Source organism: Pelmatolapia mariae, linkage group LG23 (assembly GCF_036321145.2).
Source record: "Pelmatolapia mariae isolate MD_Pm_ZW linkage group LG23, Pm_UMD_F_2, whole genome shotgun sequence".
In the NCBI taxonomy this organism is placed as follows: domain Eukaryota; kingdom Metazoa; phylum Chordata; class Actinopteri; order Cichliformes; family Cichlidae; genus Pelmatolapia; species Pelmatolapia mariae.
This window is the reverse complement of record NC_086246.1, coordinates 23,097,968-23,113,551: the sequence shown is the minus strand read 5'-3', so window position 1 is coordinate 23,113,551 and position 15,584 is coordinate 23,097,968. Positions and strand designations below refer to the sequence as shown.

Sequence of the window (15,584 nt, the reverse complement as noted above, 5' to 3'; positions counted from 1 at the left end):
ACATTTATTTAAAAAAACATCCACATAGCCAGCGGTTGCCATCTTTGTTTAAAATTAGAACTGTTCTGACCAAGTAAAACATTTTTTCCCTTAATAGCATTTTCATTCTGGTGGTTCCAAGAGTTTTTCAAATACACAAGTATTATTATTTTTTTTTTTTTTTTACTCTATACTCACATTATTTAGCTTCTCTGAAGTTATGAGAAGGCTTTAAAATCCAACAAATGTTTCCATGGAGAAGTTTTTAAATGGGTTTTATTTGGGAGCTTTTTATTGAAATAAAAGAAGTTACTGTGAAGTAAATGGCAAATAAATATAATCTACAATGTTAAAAAAAAAAAAGGTTTAGTCTAATTTAAGAGAGTTTTAGTGGTAATTTCCACAGGGTTTTTTTGTTTTGTTTTTTTCCACTTTTTTCACTTCATTTTCTCAGGAGTTACTTTGGTTCCACAATCATACTTCTACATTTCAATCATCCTGTTACGCTGAGCGTGGCGCTGCTCTTTGCCTTTCCCATGGTAAACTTCACCGTGCCGCTCATGTCCACGCTGGTGCTCTTCAGGATGAGTTTGTGGACTGTCCCGTGGTTTTCCAGGCGGACAGAGGGCCCTGGCTTAAGGTTCTCTCCATTCAAAGTCCAAACCGGAGGCTTATTTATGGCGACTGATAACTCACACTGGAAAGTCGCCGGCTCTCCCTCCATCACTTCCACGTCCTCTAGCTCTTTCACCATCACAAGAGCCTGGGCTGGAGCAGCACAGAACAAATCAGTTTGACGAAAATTCATTTACGGTGTTCCGCTTTAGCTTTCCGCCCCAACTTACCTTCCACCATCAGTTTGGCTTTGGAGGTGTGCTCCCCGACCTCAATGCTATAGGTGCCCTCATCCTCCACAGACACCTGCTGAATCACCAGTTTGTGGGAGCAGCCATCAGCCAGGATTTCCAGTCGGTCTGAGGAAACCAGTTCCTCCCTGCCTTTGTACCAGGTAGCGCTGCAGTGAGGCGAGGAAACGGTGCATTCAAGGATCACACGATGTTTCTCCAGAGCTGTTCTGTCTCGCAGGGGCTTTACAATAGAAACTGGAAGTTCTGATATGAGAGGAATTTCAACATATGGATGATTTTAAGTCACTGATATGACCAAGAAATAGTAAAGTATTCTGAAGGTAAGAAATTAGCTTACCCTCTACCTCAAGGTAGGCAGTAGATTCAACATCCCTGGCTACGAAGCGGATTTCTCCAGCATCTTCAGCTTTAACGTTACACATCAGCAGGAAGTGTTTGGTCCCTGGAAGAGAGCAACAATTCTCAGACTTGCCAACAGTGTACAAGTGGTCTTTTGCTCTTTCCAGGGCCGTGCCACCACCAGAGGTACCTCTAAAACTACAAATAGAGAAATTTAAATCCTTCTCCTCTCCAAACAAGAGGTTTGAGGGATTTTCCAGATTGTGATGCCATTTTCTGGAGAACTGATTGGTCAGTAGGCAGTAATTTCATACCTATTGATCTCTAATCTGAAACTTAACCTGCTTTGGAGCAGGTTAAGGTATTTTACTCACTTATTATTTATGATTTTACGATTGGTTTCTAAGTCTCATAAAAATGTCTGCCTTCTCTTACCTTCAGTGCGGATCTTGATGGAGCTGGTTGGTCGGATCCTGTGGTCGTCTTTGTACCACTCCCCCGTCACGTCCTCCAGAGAAACCTCACACATGAAGACGGCATTCTGGTCCTCCTGGATGTAAAGATCCTCCAAATCCTGCACTATCTCCAGCTCATGCTCTGCAAGTTAGTTAAAGATGGCAAAAGAAGAAAGAAGTTCTTTTCCTTAAAACCACTAGATGGAGGTATTGTATAAGCTTTACTCCAGCTACTCACTGGCTCCACTTGGTTCAAAATGAGTTGTGTTAAGCCAGTATCTGATCAGAGGCTTACCATAAACCTCCAGCGAACAGGATGTTTTGATTTCCCCTGTGTCGCATGTGTAGGTGCCAGAATCTGCCCGGGAGCACTGCAGGATTTGATAGAACCTCTTACGACCCATTGAGTAGATCCGACAGTTTTTCCCCGGCTTTAGCTCCAACCCGTCCTGAGTCACAGAAAAAAAAGGCAAAGGCATTCTTTATTCATTATATCGCTCTTAAAACTGTCACCTTACTGGTATAATAAGACAAAATAAGGGCAAGATTACTGAGAGTATTTACTGGTTGGTTTTACCTTAAACCATCGGACTTCAACATTTTGTCGGGAGAATTCACACTCCAGGGTGACAGGAAATTCCTCCTCCACACGGGCATCAGCCAGTGGTTTCAAGATGGACACTGGTGTTTCTGTCAGTTTAGTCAGTCCAGTCAATCAGTCAGTGAACTACTTGATGAGCTATGATTTAGAATAACAAGTGTAAAAAGTGAAACCAGTGAGCTTCACGGGCTTGTATTTACCTTTGACTGTGAGCCTCGCTGTGGTGCGCACTCCTTCAGCTGAGAAGACGATGGTGCCTGTGTCCTCCAGAGTAAGGTTGGACAAGGTGAGGCCGTGGACTTGTCCATTGGTGCTCACCCTACACTGGTTGTTTGGCTTGACCCGAATGCCGTCCTTTTGCCAGCTGCCCTCCACATCTGTGTGCGACAGCTCCACCACAAAGGAGGCAGTCTCTCGTTCAAAGGTTTCTTGGTCAGTCAGACCTTTGCGGATGGCGATTTTACGGGCTGCACAAGAGTAGATTAGTGAAAGCGGTGAGAGGTGAGAGGACTGTCATTATACCAACTATAATTATCAAATTATAAATCGAATAAATATCTATTAAATCATTGAAAAAATTATTTTAAAAAACTGAGAGAATTCTTTTTTTTGCAAACTGTATTTTGCTGATATGCATTTGAAAGCCAAGATTGTGTTTCAAGGACAACTGAAGGTTGTGCAAATATAGACAGAGCTCAGTTTATCATGTTACAAAAACACTAGCAGGAGCAGTCCACTGTCACTGTGTCACTCTTGTACACAGCTGAATAACAGTATGGCTGTGTTTCAAAAGCCTTTTCACACTTACAGGTCTAGCTCGGCTATTCTTAGTACTTCTTTGCACTCTGACATGCTGTGAAAAACACCTTCAGTGTGTACTGTTCTTTAGGCCCGAGCTCATCTGTGTCAGAAGAGATACCAATCACAAAGTCACATGGTACACTGGCTTCTGAATATCTTTTGGTTCTGAAATGTCTTGTTTTATAGTCTTCAGAGCCGAATAAGTACTGGAAGTATCTGGCTAGTGTTCTTTCTGCCTCCTTTTATCTTATTTATTCACACAGCGGTTAGGTTTGAACAGTTAAATCCAGACACAAGAAGCAGAAAAGTTCATTTCTTCACTCGCTATTTGTAGAATAAACAAAAAGGCTTGTTGCATTTCAGATCAACATGAGCTTTCTCCAAAATGCTTTTTATCGTCTTAAGTTGTTTGGACATATATTATATGATTGCTGCATATTTTTGGCTTTATGTACTTTTCCATATGTGCTTTTCTGAAAAGTGGTAAGGTGTTTTTTTCTTTTTGCATGTTCTAAAATCCTGAAAACTTCACTGGTGTCATCCCATAAAAATGAATTAGGATCTGTAATTTGAGACAGATACAAGATAAGAGTGTCATCCCGTTAAAATATGAAAAAAACCCCAACAAATTAAATCAATGAAGCAAGCCTGTAAAGTCACATATTTGAACACACACTAATAAAAAAAACACTTTGCAGAAAAAACAATAGTTTCTGGATGGTATATAGTTATAGCATTAAAAAAAATACAAATTAAACATGTCGAATATTTTTTAACACGAAAATTTGATCACAAAAATTAAGAAAATGCTTTTTTCATTCAATATTTTTACTTGTGCTTTGAGCAAATATGATGAGTTCAACTAAAAAAATCACAATATCAGAAAATGGTGCAGAAAAATCTGAAGTTTCTAAATCTAATCTAAACATTTTGAAGCCCAGTCTAGCTATGATTTTGAGACCTAATGCCCTGGATAAGTCTGATAAAATATATCTGAGATTAAAGTATACTAAGAGGGATTGAAACCTGAGATCAATAGTTCGGTAGAAACCCTAATGCCACAACTGCATTATCGGCAAGCAGGGAACTTTGGACTATAAAATTAGCCATTAGTTTCCACCCTGTTTATTTTTGACCATGCTTTTTTCATGTCTGGATAAAAGTGTTATCCATACCCTGCTGCAGTTCACTTACGTTCTACATTGAGTTTGACCTGCGTCCGGTCATGCAGAGTCTCGCACCGGTAAGTCCCCCTGTCCGACAGAGTCAGGTTGTGGATGGTGAGACTGCGTTTGCAGCCGTTCTGGGCCAGCGTGTGTCGGGGACCAGACTGGATAACCACCCCCTGCCTCATCCACTGGACCTCACCGACCTCCAGGCTAATCTCTGTCTCCAAGGTGGCATCACCAAACTCCTCTGCCATAACAGCTTCCATTTTCTTAGTAAACATGACCTGAGCCTCTTAACATTACAAGAGGCAGAAAAAATGATCAACTGCTGGTACTTTTAGAACACATTAAGAGTAGAAGATAGATGGATGGATTTTAATGTCTCTTTTAACCTTGACGATTGGTCTTACCCTGAACTTTGAGACTGGCTTTGCTCATTTGTCCTTCAGCTTCTGCTGTAATTTTTGAGCAGTCCAGCATCTGGCACTTTTTAATCACCAAGGTGTGGCACAGGCCATTGTGGGTTGTCTGGAAATGATCACCCAGAGTGATAGGCTCATTGTCCATGAGCCAGACCAGCTGGACATCCTCTGGGGAAACCACACACTTAAAGGTGGCATCTTCTCCTTCCAGCACAGTAGTGTTGTGGAGTTCAGTGAGGAACTCAATGACTCGGGGCACTGAAAAGACAAAAGTTATGAAGCTGCTACCTCATTGAAAAGAGGAGAGGAACTCTATTTCAGTGCATACTTACTTTCTACCCTCAGTTTTGCAACAGTCCGGTCATCTCTGGACTCACAGGTGTACTCGCCAGCATCCTCTCGAGATAGACGATGAATGGTCAAGCTTCTTTCGACTCCATCTGCCCTAATGGAGAATCTCCTGTTTGGTACCACTTCTACTCCATTCCTTAACCACTGGACGTCCGCTTTTGGCTTGCACACCTCACACCGAAGGGTCACCATACCATCAGCGTGGGCCACAGTGTCTCTAAGCGGCTTTGTGAACTTAATTCTCATTTCTGTAATACAGAAAATCAAAGTTGATATGAGAATATACGCCAGACTGAGGCTTTCTACACAGATGTTCAAAATGCAAAACAAAATTTTAACCTTTCACCAGCAGGCTGAAGTGCATCTGGTCTGTGTTGATGTCACAGGTGTACTCGCCGGCATCAGAGCGCCTCAAAGGCTCGATGGTAAGAGTGCGTTTATGGCCCTCCATGAGTGCTCGGTAACGATCACCTTCAACGGGCGTCCAGTCTTTCATCCAGCGCACTAGAGCGCTTTCCTTGGAAACATAGCTTGTCAAGGTCACGCTCTCTGCTTCGTAACCCGTCACAACAATGTCATCCTCCTTGTTCACAAATGTAACTGGAGTCTCTTTGATAGAAAAGAAAATTTAAAAGAAAGTTATATGACCTTTTTTCTCTTCTTTAAAGCTGTGAAGGCTTACTTTGTGGATTTGTACCTTGAATGCGTATAACGCTGACCATCTTGTCATCCACAGCGTCACACACATACTTTCCAGAATCGGAAGGCTGAACACAGGAAATGATGATTTTCCTCAGTGTCCCATAGCTTTCAATATAGGTCCGGTCATCACTGGTGAGAAGCCTGTCATTACAATACCACTGGACAGGGGCATTAGCACGAGATACCTCACAGGCCAGGATCAGGTCATCGCCTGCCATCATTTCCTGGTATTCAAGGTCATTTGAGTTTCCAACAATGGTCACTGGAGGCTCTGAGGGAAGAAGACGGATTTATTCATGCAAAGTTTTGCCAGAAATATCCTTTTGAAAAAAAAGTACATACAGAGATAGCTCTTTTGTGATAATATCATGCCAGTGGAAGGCCCGCAAAATTATAACTACTTGATCCTGCCAGATACTAGCTGCCATTTTGAAATGTTTTCAAAAATGTTTTCAAAAAGTCCAAGGCAAGAGGCTTAGCCTTATCCCTTTCAAAATAATAAGTTTAGCCTTTTATTTAAATAAATATTTAAAAACTACTTGTAAAACAGCTAACTGCTTATCTTCATTGGAATGGTATGTATAAAACTTAACAGTTCAGAATTCCTCACAGTACAAAAACAGCATTGACATGAAGGTTATGAATAACCTTGTCATGGCCTCTGACAGAATGGAGTCTCTCGGAGACATTCTGTTCATGTAGATCGGAGTTCCAGCTGTGCTAGGACGAATTCTATTTACATTATAAATGCTCCTCTTAAGCAGTAACATTAGAAACCATAGCATACAATGGCATCGCTATGCAGATGATACCCAGCTCTATGTGTCAATAAAGCTAGATGAAACACCTATTAGTTAAACTGCAGGCATAAAGATATAAAGGCCCGTATAACCTCTAATTTCATGCCTCTAAGTTCAAATAAAAGTGAGACTATTTTACTTTGCTTAAAAATCTTAGTAACATGGTGTCTAACCAGATACAGTCCCAATCAAAAGTTTAAGACCACTTGAAAAATATTTTCAAGCCTCTGATTCTAAATAAGGCAGAGCTTCAACATGCTTCAACATGCAACAAGAAGAAATTGGAGTGAGATAAAACAATTGTTTTGAGCATGCAATTTATTGAAAACAGTGCTTAAACTGAAACAGGCTTACAGCTGATCAATAGTTTAGGACCACATGCCTTTAAAAGGCCAAATCTGTGCAAAAATGTGGTTTCATTGTCATTTTCTGTCAGGTAGTCACACTGTCATGACGTTCTGATGGCAAAGTCAAAAAAACGTTCCCTTTTTGAACATGGTCGGGTTGTTGAACTGCATAAGCAGGGTCTCTCGCAGCGTGCCATCGCTGCTGAGGTGGGACGCAGTAAGACAGTCATTTGTAATTTCTTAAATGATCCTGAGGGTTATGAACAAAAAAGTCAAGTGGAAGACCCAAAAACATTTCCCCAGGACTGAGCCGGAGGATCCAATTGTCTGTCCGTCAAGACACTAGACGATCCTTGACCCAAATTAAGGCTGTTACTGGTGCTGACTGCAGCCCCATAACCATGAGACGGCATCTGAGACTGAAGGGCTTCAGAAACAAAAAACATCTTCAAAGGCCTCGTCTCCTTGAACGCCACAGAACTGACTGTTTGGACTGTTTGGACATGAGACACTGAAAGGTGGAAGAAAGTTTTATTTTCTGATGAGAAAAAATCCTGATGGTTTCCAGTGTTACTAGCATGACAAGCAGACCCCACCTGTGATGTTTTTTATGCACCATAGTAGGTGCTTTTTCCTGTAAAACAGCCTGTTTCAGTTTAAGTGTTGTTTTCAATAAATTGCATGCTCAAAAAAATGTTTTGTCTCACTCCCATTTCTTCTTGTTGCATGTTGAAGCTGTACTTGGAACCTTGTTAAGATCCAACCATGCACAATATGATTTTTTGCCATTTCCAAGTGGTCTCAAACTTTTGACTGGGACTGTATTTACCATGGATGGCATCGTTTTCGCCTGCAGTAACCATGTGAGGAAACTTGGAGTCCTTTTTGACCAGGATATGTATTTCAAAGTGCATATTAAACAAATATGCACGACTGCTTTCTAAGAAAAAATTTAAAAAGAAGAAAAATACATTCAGCCAGATTAACCTTACCTTCTACTGTAACTTGGAAGCTGATACTGTCATCTCCGACATCCAAAAAGTATTCTCCTGAATCTTCGAGTTCAGCATTAAGGATGACGAGCGAGCGGAAAGCACCTTCTTCCTCTTCACAGAACCTTTCATCACCCTGAACACGACAGCCATCCTTGTACCATTTGGCGACAGCATTGGCTCTGGAGAGCTCACACTCCAGCACAATGTCATCAGAAATCAAGAACTTTAGGTTGTTCTTGATCTCTGACTTTCTTAAAATCTTCACTGGTGGCTCTGAGGACACAGAATTGAACAGTTATCTTTAAATTTCACAATTGGTCAGAAAACTCATACCGAGGCAATTGTTGCATCTTACCTGAAACTTTAACCTGGAAATCAATTTTATCATCCATAGCATCACAAGTGTATTTGCCAGAATCCTCAGGAGTGGGAGAGTGAATTGTCAAGCGACGAATGAGCCCATCTTCTGTGATGGTGACATTGCTGCTTTGCTGAATTTCTTCACCATTTATCAGCCACTTGACTTCTGCATTTGGTCGGGACACCTCGATCTCTAGAATGACTGGTTTGCCAGCAAGACTCTCCAGTTTGTCAGCTGTGTCTTTGGGGCAAGTTAGCGTTACTGGTGGCTCTAAGTGAAGCAAAGAGAAATAAAGTATGTAAAATGTAATGTGATGATTCGTTTACTGAGTGACCATGTACAGACCATAAATAATTAGCCTGAATGTATGCCTGTTTACCTGTAATAGTTACTAGGAAAGCCAAAGAGTCATCTTCTGTGTCACATACATACTCCCCCGTGTCGTGCACAGTGGTTATGGGTATAATGAGCCTCCGTTGGGCCCCGTCCACCTCCAGGATCAAGTGCTCTGCCTCTACTTCTAGACCGTCTTTGAACCAGCGCACGGGAGCATCCGCCTTTGAGATCTCACAGCTGAGCTCCAGCCTCTCTGATGCCAAGTGAGTCAGTTCCAGCTCTGATTCACTGGGATAAATGATTCTTACTGGTGGATCTAGTACAAGTGAAAGATATTAAAAAATAAGCATTTAAACTTATTTTACAGATTCTCTATGTTTCAATTTGATATCTGTTAGAAGAGGTGAGCACTAAAGTTTTACCTTTAACACCAAGTTGGAAGAAGATGGAGTCTCCATCTGTTTCACAGACATACTCTCCAGCATCCTCCTCTGAGCTGCAGAGAATTGTCAGCCTCCTGTAAGGGCCTTCTGATATCAGCTGGATGTTTTCACTCTCTGCCACCTGCAGGCCATCCTTGAACCATCGCACCTTTCCCCTGGAGCGAGACAGCTCGCACTGCAGGTGGATCTCCTCTGAGATGTAGCTCTCCATCACCACATCGTCTTTAGGTTCCACTATCATCACTGGAGGCTCTGTGTTTTTTGTGTAGTAATAAGAGCGAGGTCAAATGATGCTCATCATGAATTAATAATCTATTTGTTCCACAATGCCACCTTTAATCTTTTTATTGTCATTTTAAAACTTCAGGGCCAAAACACAGCCAAAATATGTTGTTAAATGCCTTTTGTTTTTACCAACAGGAGTTGGAGGAGAAAGGTCAGTGTACCTCGGACATTGACTGTGAACTCCATGCTGCTGTTTCCTGCCTGGCAAGTATAACTTCCAGCATCTGAGGTTTCTGCAGAGCGGATAATTAACCTCCTCATGGTTCCTTCTGCCTGCAGAGTTATGTTGTCACTGGGCTTGATCTCACAGCCGTCTTTATACCTGGGACACAGACACAGATAACCGTAAAGAGTCTCAAAGAGTTTGTTTTAGTTACATTAAAAAAACCTGTGTCCTACTAAGAGGTTGATTGTGCAGTAAACAAAACGATGCAGGTAGTATTTGAACAGTTAGACACTGGAAACACAGAAGACTACAGACTTCACAGATCTACAGATCTGTCTTTATTTGCAAACAGGAATTCTTCAGACATTCTCTTACCACACAACTTCAGCATCATCTCTGGAGACATGGCAGACCAACACCACAGGGTCCAACTCCATGCTGCTCTTATGAAGTTCATCCTCAGCAACCGGACTGAACTCCACCAGAGGATCTTAAAACAGGGTAGAAGGAAGACTGATGGTCAAGGGCTGGAGCTCAAGGTATTACATGAACTAGCCCTCAAAAAATTGGAACAGTTGTTGGTATGGTTTAATAATAAGCCCAGATGTGGTCCAAATGTGTTAGCAGAGGTTTTAAACAAGGTTTTGGTTTCTTACAAGACGTAAAAATCAGTCAGAGACACAGTTGTTTATGTTCAGTGTCACTTAATAATCCAAGAAACATCAGTATTTTCATGATATGAAATCCAGAGAGTATATTAAGTATGAAATTTTCTGTATAAGAAAATTAACGTGATTCTTTAAGTAAATATAACAAAATGGTCAATTAATATCCATGTTAATGTTAAAGAAGCTGATCAGCCTGTCATCTGTTCATAAACCAATTACCTGCAACATCCACATTGAATGTAATGATATCCCCTGAAGTTTCACATGTGTAAACTCCAGAGTGAGATTCCTCAGCTGACTGGATCACGATCCTCCTCATATTCCCATCCGCCTGGATGTTTAGACCATCTGAGACCTGAAGCTCCTTGCCATCTTTGAACCAGGATACTTTTGCAAACGGGTGGGAGACTTCACAGTAGAGTACAATGGCATCCCCTATGTCCACCTTTTTGTTGCTGTCTAACTCTGACAGAGGACTGAATTTCATCACGGCAGCTGTTGAAAAAAAAAATTGAACACACAAATAAGCAAACTTAAAAAAAATGCATCAACCACAGGTTTTTCAGAGGTTTTTATACCTACGTTTAACGTTGAGCACAGCGGAATCCCTGACTCCGTTAGCTATGAAGGTGACCTCTGCTTCATCTTCTGTCATGTGACTTTCATGGATCACCACTGAGTGCTTTGTTTGATTGTGTTGTATTGAATATCGTCCGCCGTGCTGCAGTTGAGCACTACTGAGAAACCAGGTTCCAACCATTGGGGCAGACAATTCAATGGAGAAGTGAGCATCTTGTCCTTCTACAACCTCACAGCTTTGGAGGCGGCTGAGGATCTTGGGCCCAGGAACTAGGAAGTACAGAAGAAGTACAGTACAGGTGTTAGTCAGTTAAGCCTGACAGATATGTTGGCCCTAATGATATTAGCTATTTGCTCAGATATTGGCATCAGAATTCACAGCAGAATTAAAAAGTAAAGAAGAGACAGGAAAAATGTCTTTCCACCATGTTATGAGTGTTGATTTTGCATAGCTTGCAAAGTCCTCCACCAGAGGGCGCTCTGCAACTTCCCTGTTGGCAACAGTTTCTGAACTGCCACAAAACATCAACCAGCTGATCCAAGCAGACCTGGCAGTGCATAAATGAGCAATACACGACTTGTTGTGAGATTAACGCAAGATTATTTTTAAACTCATTGTCATTTTATCATTGGTGTCTGAAAGAAAAAAATATTGGTCCATATTTTTAAATTGCTCAATTTAGTCCTATAAACATATCCTATGTGGTACTCTATTAGTCAACAAATAATGCGTAGTTTACACTCTAGAAAATTACAGGAAAGTGCTGGAAGTTAAATTTACCAGAAGGAAATTGTCATTTTACAGTACTGTCAGCTGTTTGGTTGTCATTATAGTTTCATATTAGTTCTCTTACTCCAGTCTACATAATATCTATGTTTATCGCTGATAAATATAACTACATTGTCCTTGTTCGCTTAAACCTTAACACTTTTCTTTGCCACACTGGAGACCACATCAAACACCCACAACAAATTTAAGCACAATGTAACTGAAATAACCATTACAACATTAAAAAGAAAAGAAATTATTGACATTATTATGCCCATTGTTACTCAGCAAGTTAAAAAAAAAAACCGCTCTACCTAAAAATGTATACAATTTTGTGTTTCATATTTTTTTTACCCTTAAAGTCAGCTGTAGTGTTTTTGAATAAAATTATATTCAACTCAAAGATGAGTTTCAAGTAAAACTTTAAAAAATGATCAAAACATTTAATATATCTGTATGTAAAATCTGTCGCCGTAGTGTGCTCCTCACCCAGATGGACAACTTTGGGAAACTCCACATGGCCGCTTCGTCCATATTTGTTAATGCAGCAAACTCTGAAACGGTAGTTGCCCTCGCATGGTACACTGTCACCGGTGACCTCAGCTGAGGTGGCGGTCTCTGAGGTGAAACACTTCTGCCATTCCTGAGAACCCACTTCTTGCATCTCCAGCACAAACACAGAGCGGGTGGAGGTCTGACTACTGGGGGCGGGATCCCAGGTAAGTAGCGCACTGTTGGGTCTGTCTACATCCATTTTGACTCCCACCGGACAGATAGGTGGGCAGTGTCGTGTGGCTGAAAGACAAAGAAGAATAAAGAATGTAATAAGGGTGGATTGATAGGCTGACTGTCAGAAGGCATCATTAAATTCACTGAAACTAGTTAGTTAATTAGTATATAACCAGAAGCAATAATTGTAATTTATTATTAGAAAAATGTAAAAATAATAAAATAAAATACATTTTAATGTCTTCAAATTAATACATTTAGACACGTGAGCCTACATTTTTGCATATGACTCCTTATAAAAATAAACTTGCAGTCAGAGTTCCCACTCTCACCCCCAGCAAAAACACTCTACTGAATGTAAGAAAAGACTCTTAAAAACTCTTAAATCACAAATGATCCTGCAACAAATAAACCTGAAATAAATGTTTATTTAAATCTCAAACACAACCTTTAAACCTTCTTCAAGTCAAGGCAAAAAAAAAAACCCCTTAACAAACATTTACACAAAGTGTTTCCTAAATTACCTTTGACCTTGAGGCGTGATGAAGTCTTGGATCGTCCTGCGACAAATGTCACAACTCCCGAGTCGTGATAGGCAACGTTGACAAAGACCAGAATGTGAGTTTTGCCAAAAGACTTGAGGATTGTTTGGTGTGTTTCATGTAGCTTCAACCCGTCTTTGAACCAGTGGACCTCCATGTCGTCGTTCTCCACCTCCACGCAGAAGGCTGCGTTCTCACCCTCCAGGACCTCCAGCTTTCGGGGAAGCTTACGAACAATAGTACCTGTAAGGATAAAAATTAATGCGTACTTAAATTTCTTAAGCAAATTGTTTTTTGAAATAAGCTTAAAAGCTGCATCAGGTAGTTTCTCCTTTTGACCACACACTGTGCTAGCAGGTGTTTATACAGAGATCATTTAGCTTGAAATGATGAAGTGAATGGATATCATTAAGTTAATGCAATAAAGCAAGTGTGCATTGAAATTTTGTCTTCTTGAAATACTAGTCCTAGAAATACTATCCCTTTTTTGCAGTTATTTTACAATAATTTGACGCACCATAGCCTATTTTTTCACAGTGTACCTTTAACTGAGAGCTCAGCAATGCTCTTTGCTCCATCAGGCATCTCACAGAGGTAGACTCCATCATCGTCTGTTCCCACATCGTGAATAGTGAGTCTTCGTTTGGTTCCTTTCTGCTCCATCCCATATTTACTGCTGGGCATCAGCCTCTGGTCTTCCAGGTACCAGGCAGCTGGGAGTGACTCATCAGGTACCTCACACTCAAGCACAGCAACGTCCCGCTCTTTCACCTCCACGTCTTTTAACGGGCGCCTGAACCGCACGGCAGGGCCTGAAGAATAAGGACAACGTTATCTCTGGTCCGAAGTGGATGAATCGTGCATATATATGGGTACATGTGTGTAAGGATTGATGGAGATGCCAAACAAGAAGCTGTTTCGCAGTGCTAGCATAGATTTGGGAGACAGCTCAAATTCACTGCATTGGCAGCAGGCCTGGAAAAACTCAAACTCAAAATAATAACTAAAATGTAATGTGTGGAAATGAAACATTTTTGTGCAAACACTTTATTTTTGATTCTCTTTTGCTACCATATAATGTTTTTCAAGCAGTGATAAGCAGTGGTAATGTTTCTTCATGTTATCTGTATGTTAACGACTGGCATATTGAGCCCATTAACTAAACTGACTCTTATGGTAGAGGCAGCTCACAGATGCAGAATGAATCACATATGAATGGGATACTATTTTAACTATGCACAGCCCTCACAATTGCAGCTAATGGTATAATGTTTTATTAGTATGGTTTAAGATATGCCCCCATTTATTGTAACTGGACATATACTTATTCATTTCAATTGTCCATTTTCAGCGACTAATGTCTTGAAAAGAAAGCCGTTTCTTTTGTGTTATTCAAAAGGTTCCAACAGCATGATATCTGAAATGACAATTTAATCCACTTTAAGGGATAATAATTGGTACAATGAAGTGTTATCTAGGTGGTTATTTTCAGAGGTTTTATAATAATGTTCCAATGTTAATCACCTTCTGTGGTTTTCTGTTAATCTTTTAATCACTTTTTCCATTTACTTGTAGCATTCAATGAACACAGAAGACTAACATTATTTGGGTTAAATATTGTTCAAGAAGAATATCACATGTCATGTTCTTCCATGAAGATTGCAGAAAAAAGAACAGGTTGCCATACCTTTGACGGACAGGTGAACGGCACTTAGGGTGTTTCCCAGCGCATTTGATGCTGCACACACATACAACCCTGTGTCCTGCACTTTACAGTACAGCACCTTCAGGGTGTAGTAGCCCTCTCTGTCCTCAAATATCAGATGACGTCTGTCGGGCTCTAGGGGAACTCCGTCTTTCTTCCAGATGATCTCAGGTTTCGGCTTCCCTGTTACAAAGCAGCGAAACTTGGCGTGTTTCCCCTCCGCTACTGCAAATTTCTTCACTTTTGACGCATCGACAGGTGGCTCTGCTGTGATCCTTGACAAACTGGGCCTCCCACCCCTGTGCTTTGGTGACCACTGGCTGTTAGTGTGACCGGTCGAGGATGTTTTGCTGTCTCCTCGCTCTGGTACGGGTTCGACAAGAAGGACGGCCCCAGCTAGGGCCTCACCATGGCAGTTGACGGCCTTGCAGGTGTAGACGCCTTTGTCTGGCATACGCGTCCGATATATCTTGAGTTGGAACCAGCCACCATCTTCATTCCTCATGCTGAAGTGAGAACTCTCAAAGATGTCATTGAGTTTCTTCCCATCCTTTTCCCAAATCACCTCTGGCAGAGGGGTCCCCCAGATTTTACAGGAGAAGGCGGCGTCTTCGCCCCGATCCACACGCAAAGACAGGGGCTTGATGAGGAATCGCGGTCTGTCATCAGATGTTAGATCAACCTCTGCTTGGTTTTTGCTTAGCCTGCTGTTCCATCCTCCATTCAGTTCCCCTCCATTTGCCTTGCAGTGTTCACCATTTTGCACTGCATTGTAGCCATTTAGGTGTCCCACAAATTCTCCATTTTCTTGCATAGGTTGCGCCCCACCATTGACCACTAACTGTCTTGCGTCCTCATCTTGTTGCTGGGCCTCTCCTTCAACTTTAAGTGAGGCTGCTGCATAGGTTTCTCCTATGCTATTTCTAGCCTTGCAGATGTACTGGCCAGCATCCTGCTGGGTCACTCTGGTAATGGTCAGCAAGTAAACCTTTCCCTCCTCCGAGATCTTGTAGCGTCCTTCAGACAGGATCTGGACATTTTTGCGTTCCCAGATCACATCTGGGCGTGGGTCTCCACCAATTTGGCACTTCAGTGTTGCATCTGTTCCACACTGGGCCACTACAGGACGTGGATAGCCTAAAACACGAGGTGCGCCACCAAAAATATCCAT

The 15,584-nt window shown here is 41.4% G+C and overlaps 1 protein-coding gene across 1 annotated transcript; it reads right to left on the bottom strand.

Moving 5' to 3' along the window:
- Window positions 1-472: 472 nt before the first annotated feature.
- Window positions 473-15,584, bottom strand: obsl1a (obscurin like cytoskeletal adaptor 1a). Its single transcript, XM_063467625.1, has 23 exons — window positions 15,170-15,584; window positions 14,396-15,097; window positions 13,251-13,520; window positions 12,691-12,951; window positions 11,927-12,232; window positions 10,672-10,938; window positions 10,309-10,584; window positions 9,797-9,911; window positions 9,417-9,577; window positions 8,950-9,222; window positions 8,571-8,843; window positions 8,186-8,461; window positions 7,828-8,103; window positions 5,684-5,959; window positions 4,624-4,893; window positions 4,239-4,505; window positions 2,444-2,710; window positions 2,220-2,332; window positions 1,938-2,091; window positions 1,623-1,784; window positions 1,186-1,290; window positions 825-1,091; window positions 473-747 (listed from the first exon to the last, which is right to left on the bottom strand). Exons 1-23 carry the CDS (start codon window positions 15,582-15,584, stop codon window positions 473-475), a joined length of 6,027 nt encoding a protein of 2,008 aa, XP_063323695.1.